At 40.8% G+C, this 16,981-nt stretch overlaps 1 protein-coding gene across 2 annotated transcripts in view; it reads right to left on the bottom strand.

The window, feature by feature from the left end:
* Nucleotides 1-1,294: 1,294 nt before the first annotated feature.
* mRpL22 (mitochondrial ribosomal protein L22) overlaps nt 1,295-16,981 on the bottom strand; it is a 40,450-nt gene continuing 24,763 nt past the window's right edge. For both annotated transcript variants that reach the window (XM_067136910.2, XM_068228093.1), the window contains exon 4: nt 1,295-1,620. In XM_067136910.2, coding sequence (XP_066993011.2) covers nt 1,397-1,620 — 224 coding nt within the window. In that variant the 3' untranslated portion in view covers nt 1,295-1,396. The remainder of the gene's footprint in view (nt 1,621-16,981) is intronic.

The following is a 16,981-nucleotide window of genomic DNA, read 5'->3' on the forward strand; positions in this document are numbered from 1 at the left end:
TGTCCACCACTTTCAATACTAATTCCACTTTTGATTCTGTTCCTTCCTCAGGTACACCATACACAAACACATTTTTTCTTGCCGATTCGTTCCTCGCTAACCTCACTTCTCTCTTCATTGCTGTTAATTCCTCTTCCAGTACCACCACCTTCTTTTTCAAGCTCTCTACCTCATCTTCTATCTCCGCTAACTTGTCATTTACACCTCCAATTTCTTCTTTTATAAAACTTTTTAAGTCCTTCATCTCCTTCATTTGGATTGCCTGGTGTTCCTGCATCATTTCCTTAATTTCTTCTCCTTTGCTTGCTTCCTTCACCACTCTCTTGATCTCTTCAAGCTCCTCCCAGCCGAACGGTCCGTGGTTTGGACCCGGATTCTTTTCTATACCTCCTACCACCAGCAGCGTCGCAATAACCGTCGCACACAACATAATCTCCAACAGTCCTTTATAACCACTAATTTCTCTTCCTCTCTCAACTCCACCTTCCTTCCAACCCTGCCTTGCACCATGCCATCTTCCAATTCTTAGCCTGTATTGCTGTATCGTTATTCCCATATTGCGCACCTCAGCTCATTCACACGTCTGCACTTCCCGATGTCTCGCTCGTAACTGTGGTTAGATTAGCAGTTTGACTTTTTTTTCTACCACTATGAGCGCTAATGTGAGTCAATGCACTGTTTCACTTAAGCACCACTATGAGTCAATGCAGAGTTTCACTTAAGTCCTTATAACTACATTCGGTGTGGACATTTAAAAAAAAATCAAAAAACACCTGAAGGTATTGAACCAAAGAACACATAACAGAAAGAATTATGTAAGTTAATTTGGCTAGGATTTGAATAAAAAAGAAAGTAAGTAAAGGAACAAGCAATTTTAGGCTGTTTTTCTGGAAATGCATTTAGACCAAAAGTGATTTTCTAATATATTTTTTAATTTGATAGAGCTATCCAAGACTCACAATTTGAAACTTTTCCGGGCCCTTTAGCCCTTCAACTTCTGGTACAATTGAGAAAATTGCTTAAATTTACGTATGGGGACTCCTCCTTTGTCCGCTAAGAAATGTTTTCAACATTAAAAGGACATAGAGAGAGGGCAGAGGGTAGCAATTATAAGAACTGAACACTGAACCACCTTTCCCCCTAAGAGTTGCTGAGAATTATAATAGAGGTAAATGCCAGCCAAGCACAGCTCCAACGTAGGTAGGTTAAGTAGTTTAAAATATCAGCTGGTTGAATATCACCTAGATGATCTCTCAGGACATTTTGGCTATTACAAAGTTCCTCCATCAACGTGTACAGTGGAATATAAAATATTGTATATATTTTACCTCTGCAGATATACATTAATTACGTTACAACATACAAACTATTCTTCAGTAATAATAATTCCAAATATTTAAAGAGAACAGCGTATTTTTCTATGTCTCATTTCTGTAAGCCACTTGTCCAACATTTCTGGACCCGAAAGAGGCCTCTTATAATAATAGTAGTGCTCTGGGGGGCTTCCTTCTTCAAGACGCACAAAGTAATGGCAATGGAAGTATTCCACAACACCGAAACGGCCTCTTGCATGACGACGCATCCCCTTTATAACCTGACCTTTGCCAACAAAGGATTCCGCTGAAACAGAATGAAAAATTATTTTTAAAATGGGAAAATTATAATGAGTCTAACAAACAGAAACATATTGTATGGTTTGTTTCTAAAAAGGATTTAATTCTGGCTCTCTCATAAGGTTTGGCAAGACTCTTCATGAAATTATTTTATTTTTAAAGCCACTGTTAGAGCACAAGCTCAGGAGAGTCTCTTAGTCTCAAATTATATAGTCAAACAGGTTAAATTAGAAATAGAACTGTATGATATGAGAAGGTAATGGGTAAATGTGAGGTGAATATGAAAGCTAATATGAACAGGAATCTTTTACTGGACAAGATTACCAGTGGCCATGATTGTCAAGGTTCAAGTCTTTACGATCTGGCACCATGGTTAGCTGGTTTGAGTCCCATTGGTGGAAAAAAACCAGTTACCAACAGCATGTTGGCTGGCAGGGTAGGAGACGTGGCGGTATGTAATTTCACCACTAAATTGTGTGCCAAAAGCTGGATTCAATTCCAAACCTCTCCAGTGTGTTCAAACAGAGCGAGGGCATATGGCGCCATTTATGGAAATTCATTTGTCGGATGGAGACATTAGGCCTTAAACAGATCCCTTGTTGTTATTCAACAGGAGAAGGCTATGTGCCACCATTGGGTTTCACCCTCTGCCCCACCTCATTATCATCCAACATCCAAATGGAATGTGTAGGTATATTACAGTAAAATTATAACATTTTAAAGCATTAAGCGTGTCATCCTCAACAATGGGATTGTGTACCTCGTCTCGCCCACATTTTAGGTTTATGTTTCTGGACTGTAATTAAGAAACTTAGAAAGGGAGGGAAAAGGGAAATGAATAGCATTTTGGATAAATAAGGTGAATACATGGTAGATCCAAGGTAATCAATCACAGGACAGATGGAAGAGCATAAAGGGAATTATTTCTCCCGAAGTCCCAAACAATGGCAACAATGACAATGAAATTACGATTAATGACGTGGAGAGGATAGTAAATAAATTACAGCATCAAAAAGCAGTAGGAATAGATGAAATATAGTGTGAAGGAAGGGATGAAATAGGATTAGCATGGAATTTGGGTAAGGTACTGTCCGATTGGATGAAAGCATTAACTGCAGCTATCTATAAGCAAGGGAGCAAGGACAGAAACAAATGCCAATGTATTTCTTCGATTCTCTGTCTGGCAGCAGGTAACAGATGTGGGCACGTTAAGATTGAAGTGAGTTGAGGAGCTTTGGATTAGAAGGAATGACATCCTTCACATATACAATAGAGGTAAGAACTGATCTGAACACCCAGCACACTCCAAGCAGGGAAACTATGGTCCGTTCATCTTAACATCAACATTACTGGTACGGAGATTTCCGTGGTAGTTAGAGGTGAAAGAAGGTGCGGGGGTGAACAGGTCTCAGGCTACGAAATTAAAGTTAGTTTAGAATTTAACAAGGTTATATTTTCTTTGTAAAATCAAGAAATAACAAGCATGGCAGGTACAGAGTAGCAAAGCCACTATTCGAGAATATACAATTACAGAGTTACACGATGGGCTCCGAGAGCCAAACCCACAATACTTGAACAATTAGCCCAATCTTACGATATACAGAAATTCAACAAAGGGCAGAAGACCCCAATCATGCCCAGGAGCACTTGCTCCCAATTACACAGTAAAGCCTCCTCGAGGCATACAACACTCAATTTTCAAGAAAGAGCCACTCGCTCTCAACTTTAAGCCTATCAAAGGCCACACCAAACTCCACCTTCAAGTTGTTCTCTAAGGACATAGACACAGGGGTAAAATACCCAACCTACTGAGGCCTATTAAGTGAGAAAAAGGTTAATTACATGACCTCTAAAATAACCATTTGAGAGGAGGCGATCAGCACTCCTAATACACTTGTTTAAAAACCTAATCTGGCACTAGGCCGCTAATGCAAGGGCTAATCCCAAACTAAAGAGGTGACTTAAGAAAGGAACAATTTACATTACATTAAGGAAGAATCGGTTGTGAGAAATAAGTTCACCTCAAAACAATATGAGTGGGAGCTCGAGAGGGTTAAGCACTCTCTATCCCAATATGTGACTTTAAAAGAGAATAGAGCTAAGAGTCGTTACATTTTAGGGAAAAGTTACATGGTGGAAACGCTTCGGACCCGCCCCGAGAGTTAAACTGCTGAGCTAGCAAGAAAAGAAGTTATTAACCGGCCATTACCTTGTTGTTGAACTGCTGCCCGAAGAAAGAGGCGCTACCCGCCCCCTGCTATGTACTTTACACACTGAAAGATGGTACTGAAGTGGCGCAGAGACCCTAAAATCAGCAGTTTATATACTCCCGCGGAAAGTTCGAGGCGTTTGAGGAATGAGAACGCCCTCCCACAAAAACTTTATTGGCTAGGGTTAAGCAATATATCCCCTCTGGGGAAGATACACCTGATTGGTTATAAATTAATTAAAGAAATTCGGGATTGGCTAAATTCAAAACAAGGGGAAAGAAAGGGTTATACAGCCAACTTAAACAATCACAGAAAGAAATTTAACAAGAAACAAACTTTTGAAATAAAAATTTCTCCATAAACAGTTCTTTCACTTCGCGCTAGGGTGCACCATTGTAGTTTTTCAGTAGTGTCCTCTAGAAGAGAAAGTTCACACTTCTTACTACAGGTAAAACAAAAATACATCAAAAATGACCCAGTTCAAAAACTCCAAAATTTCCAAGTGGTGACATCTTCTGAGAAACTTGAAAATTAATACATTAGATAAAGTTCAGACTTCCTCCGCCAGAGGAGTTTCAACCGGCGCAAATTTTAAATTAGCGGCGTGGAGGTGTACCGCCCGGTACAGACCTCCCCCCCCAAAAGTTCCTCCAAGGGGTAACACAGAAGAACATAAACTTTTGTTAGAAAACAAGGTCCAAGTTATGATGATATGGAGGTTAATTGCAGAAGCATTTATCAAAATTGTTGAAATTTGATTTGATCCAGTTTCAAAAATTCTCGTAGTAACTGCTAAAGTAATGTCTTTATGTTTGTAGAAGTTAAATTCAGAAGGAAATCTTTAGTTTTTAAAGTTGAGGAAAAATTTTCTAAGTCCACCAGGTATTGCAGTAAAATCCAAGAAAAGGTAGTAATGTTGAACTGGAATGTCCATATAGCTGATTAAATATTTTCAAAACTGATTAAGTTGGATGGCCAGAGCGGCCGCTGCAGCTTGTGTCCAGAGGAGGCCGCTCGGACCCCTCAAGTACCCTGAGATACCGCTCGCCCGCACCATGAGGGGAGTAGTGGTGTTGAAGCACGCCGCGCCCGCGGCGAACATATACAGGCTGCGGGCAAGTAGCAGGTCGTGCGCCGCACATCAGCCTTGGCCAGGAGGAGGGCTCCGGCTCGCCGTACACTGATCGACCTCGCTGGAGAAGAGGGGGCCCTTCCTCTATTCCAGTAGCGGTACGGCGCCGCGCGGCTGCGGGGGCACTGAAACATTAAAGCTCGGCGGCAGAATTTCTGTTGGACCAGAATGATTTTAGGGTACATTCATAGTGGTGAGGTTGAGGGGCCAGCGGCGTGGAGATATTTATTTAATTCCCATAAGCCACAGTGTGATGTGGAACAGGAGACGGGAGCGTGGTAATGGCCGTGGTAAGGACAGGATGGCAGTTTAACTAATCGGGGGAGGTTTACAAAAAATAATTACACATAAGGGAAACAGCTCCCAAGGGCAGAAGGCCTTAAAAGTTAAACCCCTCCAAAAAATATAACCTTCATATTTCTTTCAAAATCATATGAAACAAATTAGTACAGAAATTATACCGGTTTCACCTGCGACAGGTGAACCCTAAATATCCTCTCGGTGGCTGGATTACTTAATAACAACGTAACCGGCGTAAGGAAATCGAGAATGACACACGGCCCATGAAATCTGGGGGCAAGCTTGCCCGCGGGAACAAAATTCTTGACCATCACTTGGTCGCCTACCTTCAAATTGGTGGGTCTCCGTCCACGATCATATCTTTCCCTAACCTTTTCATGAGAGACTTTAAGATTGGCTTTAGCCTTCTTCCAAAGATCTTTAATGTTGTCTGGGTCTATTGTCTCAGGTAGAATGTCACTCAGAGACCAGAGGTTAGAGAGCGGCGTGTTGGGAACGAACTTAAACATCAAAGAAGCTGGAGTAAACTTGTGAGATTCATGAACCGCCGAATTCAAAGCAAAAGCTAACCAATGCAGGGACGTGTCCCATCTAGAATGATCCTCATGATGATAGGCAATAAGCGCGGACCTGAGATTACGATTAACCCGTTCAGCCAGAGATGGTTGGAGGTAATAAGCAGAAGTTGTCACATGAGAGATGGACAGGTCAAAGCAGAATTTACGAAATAAATTAGATGTGAAAGCCTTAGCATTATCAGATACAATACATTGACACGGACCAAAAGAAGCAAAGATAGAATTTAGACAAGTAATGGTGGACTGAGCGGTAGCCAGCTTAGTCGGAAATAACCAGGAAAATCTTGTAAAACCATCTACGCATACAAGGATGAACTTGTTGGCATTTCCCTTTGACTGGGGGAAGGGTCCTACATAATCAATATACAGGCGTTCCATGGGGCACGACGCTTGATGAGAAGACAACAGGCCTACCTTGGTGGACAGGGTTGGTTTACTAAGCAAACAGGATTTACAAGCCTTTACTAGTTCACGGATTTCACCGTCCATACCCTTCCAGATGAATCTTTCACGAATCTTTTCACGAGTTTTAAAGATACCAAGATGCCCGCCTAATGGGGTCTCATGATAGTACTTGAAGATCATAGGTACAAGAACAGCTGGAACGACAACCTTCATCATCTTATCATGCCTCGATGGGCAACATAAAACACCATTCCTCAGAACATAAGGGACGACATGTTCCCCAGAAGAAAGGGTTTCCATTATCGGAGCCAGCGTCGGATCTTCACGTTGGTATTTCTCGATATCCCTAAAGAGCAAGGGATCATCTGTTAAGATGGCATTAACATCGGATAGTATGGACTCGGGAGGTGATGAACTGTCGACCGGTTCATGGTTCTCAACGTCGTTGGAAAACATACGGCTGAGTCCATCAGCGACAACATTTTCGGTACCTCTGATATGCCTGACATCGAATTGGAAGGCAGAAATACGGATGGCCCAACGGGCTATACGACCAGTACGACGCGGCCTACCTAAGACCCAGCTTAAGGCTTGATTATCTGTCTCCAGGTCGAATTTGACATGTTCCAGATAGAGACGGAACTTTTCTAAGGCAAATAAGACTGCCAAACCTTCGAGCTCATAGATGGAATACTTGGCTTCTTGAGCCGACAGAGTCCTAGATGCATAGGCGATGGGTCGCCTCCCTAGTTCAGTCCCTTGAAGAAGGACTGCAGCTACCGCCGACGACGACGCGTCGGTTTGGACGATGAATTTCTTCGAGAAATCAGGCATAGCAAGGACAGGGGCATTACAGAGAGCTAATTTAAGATCTTCAAAAGCGGCTTGTTGAGAAGGTCCCCACTCGAATTTGATGCCTTTCCTGCGAAGAAGGTTCAAGGGTGCCGCTCTATTAGCGAAGTTAGGAATAAACTTCCTGAAGAAATTCACCATACCAATGAATCTGGCGATACCTTTGATGTCCTTAGGGGGTTTAAAATCACGGATGGCCTGTGTTCTAGAATGATCGACTGCAACACCATCAGGTGACACAATATGCCCTAGGAATGACATGGAGGGCTTAGCGAAGGCAACCTTGGACAACTTCACAGTTAACCCAGCCTTACGAAGACGATTAAGAACTTCTCGCAGATGATCTAGATGTTCTTCAAAGGTCTCCGAAAATACGACGACATCATCCAGGTAGTGATACAAGTACTCAAATTTGATGTCGGAGAAGACCCTATCTAGCAGTCTAGTGAGTACAGCTGCTCCCGTGGGGAGCCCGAAAGGTACGCGGTTGTATTCATACAAATTCCAATCCGTGGCAAACGCTGTAAGATGTTTAGACTCTTTGGCAAGGGGAATTTGATTATAGGCCTGATTCAAGTCCAAGATAGTAAAGAACTTGGCCTTACGAAACCATGAAAAACAAGAATGAAGGTCAGGAAGGGGCACAGATTGCAACACCACCTTCCGATTGAGAGCCTTATAATCAATGACAGGCCTGAAGCCACCTTGGGGTTTCGGGACTAGAAAAATAGGTGAAGAATACGCCGACTTAGAGGGCCTAATAATACCATCCTTCAACATCTGATCGATGATTTCTTTCAGAGCCTTCATTTTAGGTGGAGATAGCCTATATGGTGGAAAACGGACAGGAATCGAATCCGTGACCTCAATTTTGTATTCAATAAGGTCAGTAACACCAAGAGTATCAGAGAACACCTCTGGAAACGACTGACACAACTTACGAATACTATCAGCCTGCTCCTCAGGTAGATGTCTAAGGTCTAATAACATCTCATCCTGGGTAGGCGAAATAGATGAACATGATGCAGAATTACATTTCAATAATGGAATTTTACAATTAGACGCAAATTTGAAAGTGCACGACCTACTCTGAAGATCGAGCACAAGACCGGTGTGAGAAATAAAGTCAGCTCCCAATATAATGGGGCAAGACAAGTGCTTGGCCACAAACAATTTAATTTTCCATGTAAATTTAAAAATACGAATTTTGACATGTAAAGAACCTAGAATTTCCAATGGAGATGAATTAGCCGAAACATATTGGATCGCAAACAATAGTCAGGAAGCTTACAAACAGATTTCAATTTTGAATACCATTCAGCCGAAATAATCGAACAAACGCTGCCTGAATCTAATAGAGCTGTTACAGGTTCATTATTTAACTCAATCTTAAGAAAAGGAACAGGTGCGGGGGTATCCGCCGCGATCCTAAGACACTCTTTGGGGCATTCAAAAGATGAATTTGAAGACTGAGTTGTCCCTGAATTTTCGACCTGTTTACCAGGGGCTGAGCCTCGGAAAGATGGATTAGTCGACTCAGCCGAAGCCACTAGTCACTTTTTATTATTGGCATTGGTGGAATTTGCACCAGAAGTTGAGCAGGAGGGGGTGCTATTTGAATTTGGGCAATTCTTGGCGATATGTGAGAAAGCCCCATATTTAAAACAGCGTTGTGATGAACCAGCTCCATTCCTTGTCCCACTAGACTTGATTGATGGACACTTATTGCGAAGGTGGTCAGGCGACCCGCAAGCATAACATTTACGGGGTGTAGGCCGAGGATTACTAAAAGAAGGAGGGGGTTCTCTCGCTACACGCAGGGAATCGGCGTATCTAACTCCTTCCGCTGAGACGGCCAATGCTTCAAGTTCAGAGAAGGTTTGCGGACACGCCGTGAAACACAAATATGACCTATAGGATGGTGAAATGCCTTCCACAATAGCTTGTACAATCTGATCCTCAGGGAAGTGAAGAGCAAACACCCTAGTATAGAATTTAATATCTTGGATGAAATCTGCCAAGTTTTCATCCAACCGCTGTACACGATAATAGTACTTCTGAATAAGGGAGGACCTTGCCCTAGCCGGGATGAAGTAAGCTAGCAAGTGGGCGTGGAAGTCTTCAATCGATGATTGCTCGGCAATGGCTCTAACTATTTTGTCTGAGAGAATACCTATTGCATAGGGATAGATGATTTGCAAAATCTGACATGGAGGAAGAGAAAAAACAAGGGCATGATCCTGAAATTCAACTAAAAACCTTAAAAAAGAAATAACTTCACTGGTGGTATTAACAGAAAACTAAGAGATACCTCTGAGCAACATTGCTAATGGATGAGGCAAGCTGCTGAACCCAGGTGACATAGTCGGTAAAGGTTTAAGTGGCAAAGACGTTAATTCAGAACGTACATTATTCAACGAGTTACGGCGTTCAGACTCGTTGGCCAATGGGGCAGAGGTTGTTTGAGCCGCAACGGTTTTCCTATTGACGTCTCCCTTAGGAGGCTCTTCCTCGCTACCTACATTCACCGTGACGGGTTGATCAGTTTTGGGAGGAACTTCCCCAGTTAACAATTGGGTGACATTACTAGATAATTCAGAAAGATTATCGAGAACCATACTAGCTTCCTTCCTCTGAACGTCATTCAACTTCAGAGACAACAGATCGTTAACTCTATTTGAAAAATGAAATAGCCTGGCTTGCACACGCATAATTTGATTAGGAGAAAGATCATTTTCTTCAAAAAAACTAACTACAGATGCTAGCTCAGTAGTAATATCAGTGATCGTGGAAAGAGAGTCATCAATTTCTTTCTCTCCCAAAGTGGGGATGGAAATGGGCAAATCAAGGGACTCTCTAAGCTTGTTTGTGTCTACCGCAACCGTGCCTCCAGATTGCACATTTCTAATAGTCAATTCATAGATCAACTCCTCCTTGCGCAAATAGTTAAGATGGAGAACATCGCGAGGGCCGGGCATGATGACAGAGCAATTTTGAAAAAGGAAAAATTAAGAATTCCAGCAACTGAGAAAACTGTTAGAGTTCGAAAATAAGGCAATGTTTAGCCGTCAAAAGGGGCTAAATTGAGACCTATTCAACCACGCTCTGCTACCACTTGGTACGGAGATTTCCGTGGTAGTTAGAGGTGAAAGAAGGTGCGGGGGTGAACAGGTCTCAGGCTACGAAATTAAAGTTAGTTTAGAATTTAACAAGGTTATATTTTCTTTGTAAAATCAAGAAATAACAAGCATGGCAGGTACAGAGTAGCAAAGCCACTATTCGAGAATATACAATTACAGAGTTACACGATGGGCTCCGAGAGCCAAACCCACAATACTTGAACAATTAGCCCAATCTTACGATATACAGAAATTCAACAAAGGGCAGAAGACCCCAATCATGCCCAGGAGCACTTGCTCCCAATTACACAGTAAAGCCTCCTCGAGGCATACAACACTCAATTTTCAAGAAAGAGCCACTCGCTCTCAACTTTAAGCCTATCAAAGGCCACACCAAACTCCACCTTCAAGTTGTCCTCTAAGGACATAGTCACAGGGGTAAAATACCCAACCTACTGAGGCCTATTAAGTGAGAAAAAGGTTAATTACATGACCTCTAAAATAACCATTTGAGAGGAGGCGATCAGCACTCCTAATACACTTGTTTAAAAACCTAATCTGGCACTAGGCCGCTAATGCAAGGGCTAATCCCAAACTAAAGAGGTGACTTAAGAAAGGAACAATTTACATTACATTAAGGAAGAATCGGTTGTGAGAAATAAGTTCACCTCAAAACAATATGAGTGGGAGCTCGAGAGGGTTAAGCACTCTCTATCCCAATATGTGACTTTAAAAGAGAATAGAGCTAAGAGTCGTTACATTTTAGGGAAAAGTTACATGGTGGAAACGCTTCGGACCCGCCCCGAGAGTTAAACTGCTGAGCTAGCAAGAAAAGAAGTTATTAACCGGCCATTACCTTGTTGTTGAACTGCTGCCCGAAGAAAGAGGCGCTACCCGCCCCCTGCTATGTACTTTACACACTGAAAGATGGTACTGAAGTGGCGCAGAGACCCTAAAATCAGCAGTTTATATACTCCCGCGGAAAGTTCGAGGCGTTTGAGGAATGAGAACGCCCTCCCACAAAAACTTTATTGGCTAGGGTTAAGCAATATATCCCCTCTGAGGAAGATACACCTGATTGGTTATAAATTAATTAAAGAAATTCGGGATTGGCTAAATTCAAAACAAGGGGAAAGAAAGGGTTATACAGCCAACTTAAACAATCACAGAAAGAAATTTAACAAGAAACAAACTTTTGAAATAAAAATTTCTCCAAAAACAGTTCTTTCACTTCGCACTAGGGTGCACCATTGTAGTTTTTCAGTAGTGTCCTCTAGAAGAGAAAGTTCACACTTCTTACTACAGGTAAAACAAAAATACATCAAAAATGACCCAGTTCAAAAACTCCAAAATTTCCAAGTGGTGACATCTTCTGAGAAACTTGAAAATTAATACATTAGATAAAGTTCAGACTTCCTCCGCCAGAGGAGTTTCAACTGGCGCAAATTTTAAATTAGCGGCGTGGAGGTGTACCGCCCGGTACAATTACTATAAACAAAAGCATGTGTATATTCATGTGTCAGAAACTGAGCCAATTGGTTGATGTTTTATATTATCTTCATGCACTTTCACAATATAGCTTGTTAGTTAACCGGCCATGTTGATTTCAACACTGTAAATAACTGTAATATGTTTCTAGAGAATGCATGGAATGTGTATGTATATTAAATGGATAAAATTTTAAAACCTTAAGCATGTCGTCCTCAACAATGGGACTGCATACCTCATCTTGCCCACATTTTATGTTTATGCTGTGAGCCGAGTTGAAAAGTCTGAAATGGAGGCAAAGCAGGCAAACCATTAAAGAATGGCAAAAAAAAAAAAAAAAAAAAAAGACAACATGTTCAGTATGTTTCCAGAGAAGTATTCCTACTGTAGCTTTAAACAATCCTTTAGAATTAAAATCTGAATTGTCCAGCTCCATGGCTAACTGGTGAGCATTTAGGCCTTAAAAGCTTAAATTCTTATGAAAATTCCTTTCAAAAAATAAGCTATTTCTGGTAGAAGGAATCTAATGCTTCTGAGATAGCCTGTCCTATGGCAAAGATCTGTGCTACATGACCACCATATTGTTAGCTTAAATCTTATGAATAACTTACTGCTTTCAAAAGGCAAGGTCTGGAAACAAAGATATATATATATAATTAATGGGTTTAAAACCCTCGGAAATTTAAGAAGCGAGTTTCTGTCACTAATGCGTGACGTAAAAGCTTACCATCAAAGTTGGTGAAGCTCCCTATAGCTGGTTCACATCTGAGTCTTGCTCTGACTTGCTTCTCGCCACGCTACTGTTTGTGTTATAATTATGTTTTCTCTCGAGCGGTGGAACTTGGCTAGGAGCGGTAGGAGGGGGAGTAGTGCTATTAGTAGGAGAAGGGAAAACAGCTTCACCTATAGGTAGAACGGGAGGGTTGGGTGTTTGTTTTAGAGGAGGTAACTTCAAATTATTAATTTTTCGTAATTATAAGAGCAACAGTATCTGTTCATATAACGGATTTTTGTTCTCTTGTACATCATTCAAATTTTCGTTTGCGTTAATACTCTGGTCCAAACTTATATAAATATTTTTGTAATTGTTCATCAGGTTCCCTTTGCTCACTTTTTTTTTAAATGGTCAAATCTCTATTTATGTCGGTATATTGGTGACCAGTATCTCCCATATGGACACTCATAGCAGAATACTTCTTGTGTCTATTAACAATGACGTGTTCCAGATACCTAGTTTGAAAACTCCTACCTGTTTGCTCCACGTAAGTGACAAAACATTGATCGCACTTAAGTTTATAGATTCCTGAATCTAAGTAATTCTCTTTATTGTAATTTACACTATTATGGTTATAAAATATGTGACCATTCTTTGTTCTTTGTTGAAAATGAGACTTGATAGTAGAGTTTTTTAAGTATTTTTGTGATTTGAAAAATCCCTGGGTTTGTATCTTTGAAGTGTATCGATTGGGTCGACCATTAAACCTAACATTAGTTCTTAATGTTTGATTTTGGAAACAAGTGCGAAGCTAGCGCATTGAGTGCAGGTGCGATGCTATCCTTACCTAATTGGCCAAACAGTTGTATCATAATGAAAATCTGAACTCTGATTGGTGGAGAACCTGTATCATAATGAAAATCTGAACTCTGATTGATGGAGACCTGTATCATAATGAAAATCTGAACTCTGATTGGTGGAGAACCTGTATCATAATGAAACATGAACTATAATGAACCTCATTAAGATTCAGTTTTCTGGCATATAATATATTTCGGCATTGTTGAGCATAAAATACATTATCACATCAAAGAAGACAGCTTTGATGTCAAGTTCAAAATACAATATTAATATCTTAGTGATTCTGAATGTTACATTTGTACAGTATGAAGACAATGTATTTGCCAATCATAAATTGCAATGCTGAAGATAAAATGATCAATTTCTGTGGCAGTGAAGTGTGCAACAGATAAGTTTTTAAATTTTGCTCTAATAATACCAGATGTATGCATAAGTCTTTTCTGGTTTCACTAAGAGATGGCGCGAGCGAACAGTATGCAGCGTACGAATTTGACACATACATCAGTTTGTTCATCTGACATTAACCTACCAACACACACAAGTCGGCCAAACACTAGCGTCTGTGTTGTATTGTTCAGTGATCATGTCAACATTTGTGCCTGAAAAAGAACATTTGCGGCACACACTGCTTTTCTGCTTTTCTTATTTAATCAAAAGAAAAAGGCTGTGGAAAGTCATCATTGGCTGGCAGAAACATATGGTGAAAACGCTCCATCAATAAGAACATGTGAGACATGGTTTCGACAATTTAAACCTGGTGATTTCAATGTGAAAGACAGTGCGCTCTGGTAGACCACAAAACTGCAAAGACAAGCAATTGCAGGCATTACTGGATGATGATCCAACTCAAACTCAATGCTATCGCCAACAAATTATTAATTTAAATCTCGCATTGATCAAAAGACGACCGGAATGGGCCAGAAGACATGGCAAAGTAATTTTTTTTACATGACAATGTGCCGCCTTACACAACCAAACCAGTAAAAGACACCTTGAAATCGCTTGGATGAGACATCCTTCAGCACCCGCCGTACTCTCCCAACCCGGCGCCATGTGACTATCACCTCTTCGCATCAATGGGGCACGCGCTCATAGAGCAGCACTTCAGCAATTTTGAGGAAGTAGGAAAATGGCTCGATGAATGGTTTGCCACAAAAGACAAGCATTTTTTCTGGCATGGTATTCATAACTTACTTGAAAGATGGGCAAAGTTTGTAGAAACTGATGGCCACATTTTGAATTTAAAAAAAAAATTCCCTTGAAAATAATGTGCTTTCTTTACCACATAAAACGACAAAAACTTATGCATACATCTGGTACATATGAAGAGCAATTAGTGAAATCAAACTAAAAATGCATAACTTGAGCTACTGTAGAAGACAGTAAAATCAAATTACTAAACCAGAGGTCAAAACAAAATCAAAGATAGAAATTCCTTTCCACATTTAATAAAATATTCACAATCAAATATACATCCGACATTTGATAAAGATTTGTGTAGCATGATATAAATTTGTGTCCTTGTTCTGAAGTAATGCAGCCATTTTCAGGCAAACTTCAAATGGAGGTGAGTTACACACAACTTTTTAACACATACCAGCACTCCTGCCCATTTTAAATTTCTGGCCATACTCGGAATTGAACCCTGGCTTCCAAAGCCTTAAACTAATAGTTAACGTCGTCTAACATTCGCCCATTCAGCCTAGGGACAACTCTGCTTATATAACCCCGTAACTAGGTCAAATATTCCCCACTCGCTCCATACTACGTCTGTATTGTCACAGGTCTAACATCTGCAGCTGTACATAAATGCTGGACTAGAAATTTTAATGTTCATGTCCTCGAAAAATCTACTTAAACAGGCAGGCATGTAAATGATCATCGGAAACTGTTCTTTCTGTCTGCAAATCGAAATATAAATTCAAATCTCCAAAAGTTAAAATCATGAATCGTTACATGCAGTCTGAGCGTCTTAAACAAAAGTTATAACTCCCCACACGATCTAGATACATAAGTCCTGACTCCGCACTCATGTAAATATACTTCTTCTCACGATGTTACCTTCGCAGACTCCTGCCGAATAATAAGGGTCGCTAGCCCAGGCGCTGGTCACTTTTATTAATTCGTCCTCACAGACGCCGCTGTATGCTCGTTTAGGGCCATCTCTGACTTTAACCAATGCCTAGCCAACATCGAAATTACGCTAAAATATCATTGGCTCAAACATGTATCGTAGATCTCCTAGCCTCTCACCGGGCTTCTGAAATGTTTTCCGTTGGTCCAGGCTGTTGGAATGACATTATTTCCTTGTTCTAAGTTGGTGTGTCATGTAGGAATTCCTTCTTCTAAACACAGCTTGCGAACAAATAGACCTTGGCTCCAAGCTTCCTGTTAAAACTGCGAAGTGTACTGTGAATGTAGATAGTCACTGCAAGTTACCAAGACTCAACAAAATAAATATTCTCTGTACTCTCAAATAAATGGATGATTAATTAAATGAGCACTTCTATAAGGGCTCATATCCTCCATACTTTGGCAAAAAAAAAAAATATTGTGGAATAATTTTCGTTTTCTCCGTGGTATCTCATCTTCAACTGGGCATGATTCCTATCTCCTTCTCCCGTGCGGCCTTCTGCTTCTGCTTGAATTCTTCAGCTAAAATTAGGATCTGGCATTCTTCCTTGAGACGCGTATTCTCTTCCAGCACCTGCTTGCACCATTGTCATAATTGTCTTAGTAGCTTCTCATCGTCCTTGCATTCCTCACACTTATCACTAGTCCCATGTACTTCCAGGTCAAGACGTGCACGTTTACTGGCCTCTGAGCTTACTAGTCTCTATTTTTTCCTTTTCTTTCTCTATTTGCTTTACGTCGCGCCGACACAGATAGGTCTATGGCGACAATAGGATAGGGAAGACCTAGGAGTGGGAAGGAAGCGGCCATGGCCTTAGTTAAGGTACAATTCCGTCTTCTTCTAGATAGCTTCTACTACCGTCAGCAATACCGATTTCAATCCTGACACCCTATATTTGAAGTTGTTAGAAACTTTGGAAATTGAAACGTTGACCTCCTCCTTGAACTGCTCCATACCGTCCTTGAATGTGCATACCTCGTTTCGCACTCCATTTAAACTTTTCACGACCACTTGTAAATCAGCACTAGTGACAGTAATCTTTTCCCTCAGCCGTGCTACCTGCTCAGATACCTTCTCTTGACCTTGCACAAGCTGCTGGGCTAGCTTGTCTCTACCTGCACTGCATTCTAGTTTCAAAGTTCTTATTTGATCTAACAGTTTCTCTTGTGCCTGCCTATTTTCCTCTTGCACCTGTCTAATATTCACACTTAATCCCTCGCTCATCTTCCTATTGTTCTCCTCCAACAACTTGCTAATTTCAGCTAAAGTAGCCATTACTACACACTTATAATAGAAACATATGGGAATGCCTGTCCTTCAGCGTAGCAACCTAGTGAATCAGTAGAAAGAATCAACAAATAGCCAGTGCCCTTACGTAAAAATTCAGCTCACTCAAATATTACTGTTAGTGCCAACGATTACCTCATGAGATAATCGCATACAATTTGAAAAATTAAAATAACCAGTGCCACGTAGGTTTTAGCAGAGCTGAATATAAAGAAAAAAAATTATGAACTCTATCTTGATGTCATAAACAAAATTTTCCCTAAATCTCGACATCACATGAAAATAAT

This window comes from Anabrus simplex, chromosome 1 (assembly GCF_040414725.1).
Source record: "Anabrus simplex isolate iqAnaSimp1 chromosome 1, ASM4041472v1, whole genome shotgun sequence".
Classification (NCBI taxonomy): domain Eukaryota; kingdom Metazoa; phylum Arthropoda; class Insecta; order Orthoptera; family Tettigoniidae; genus Anabrus; species Anabrus simplex.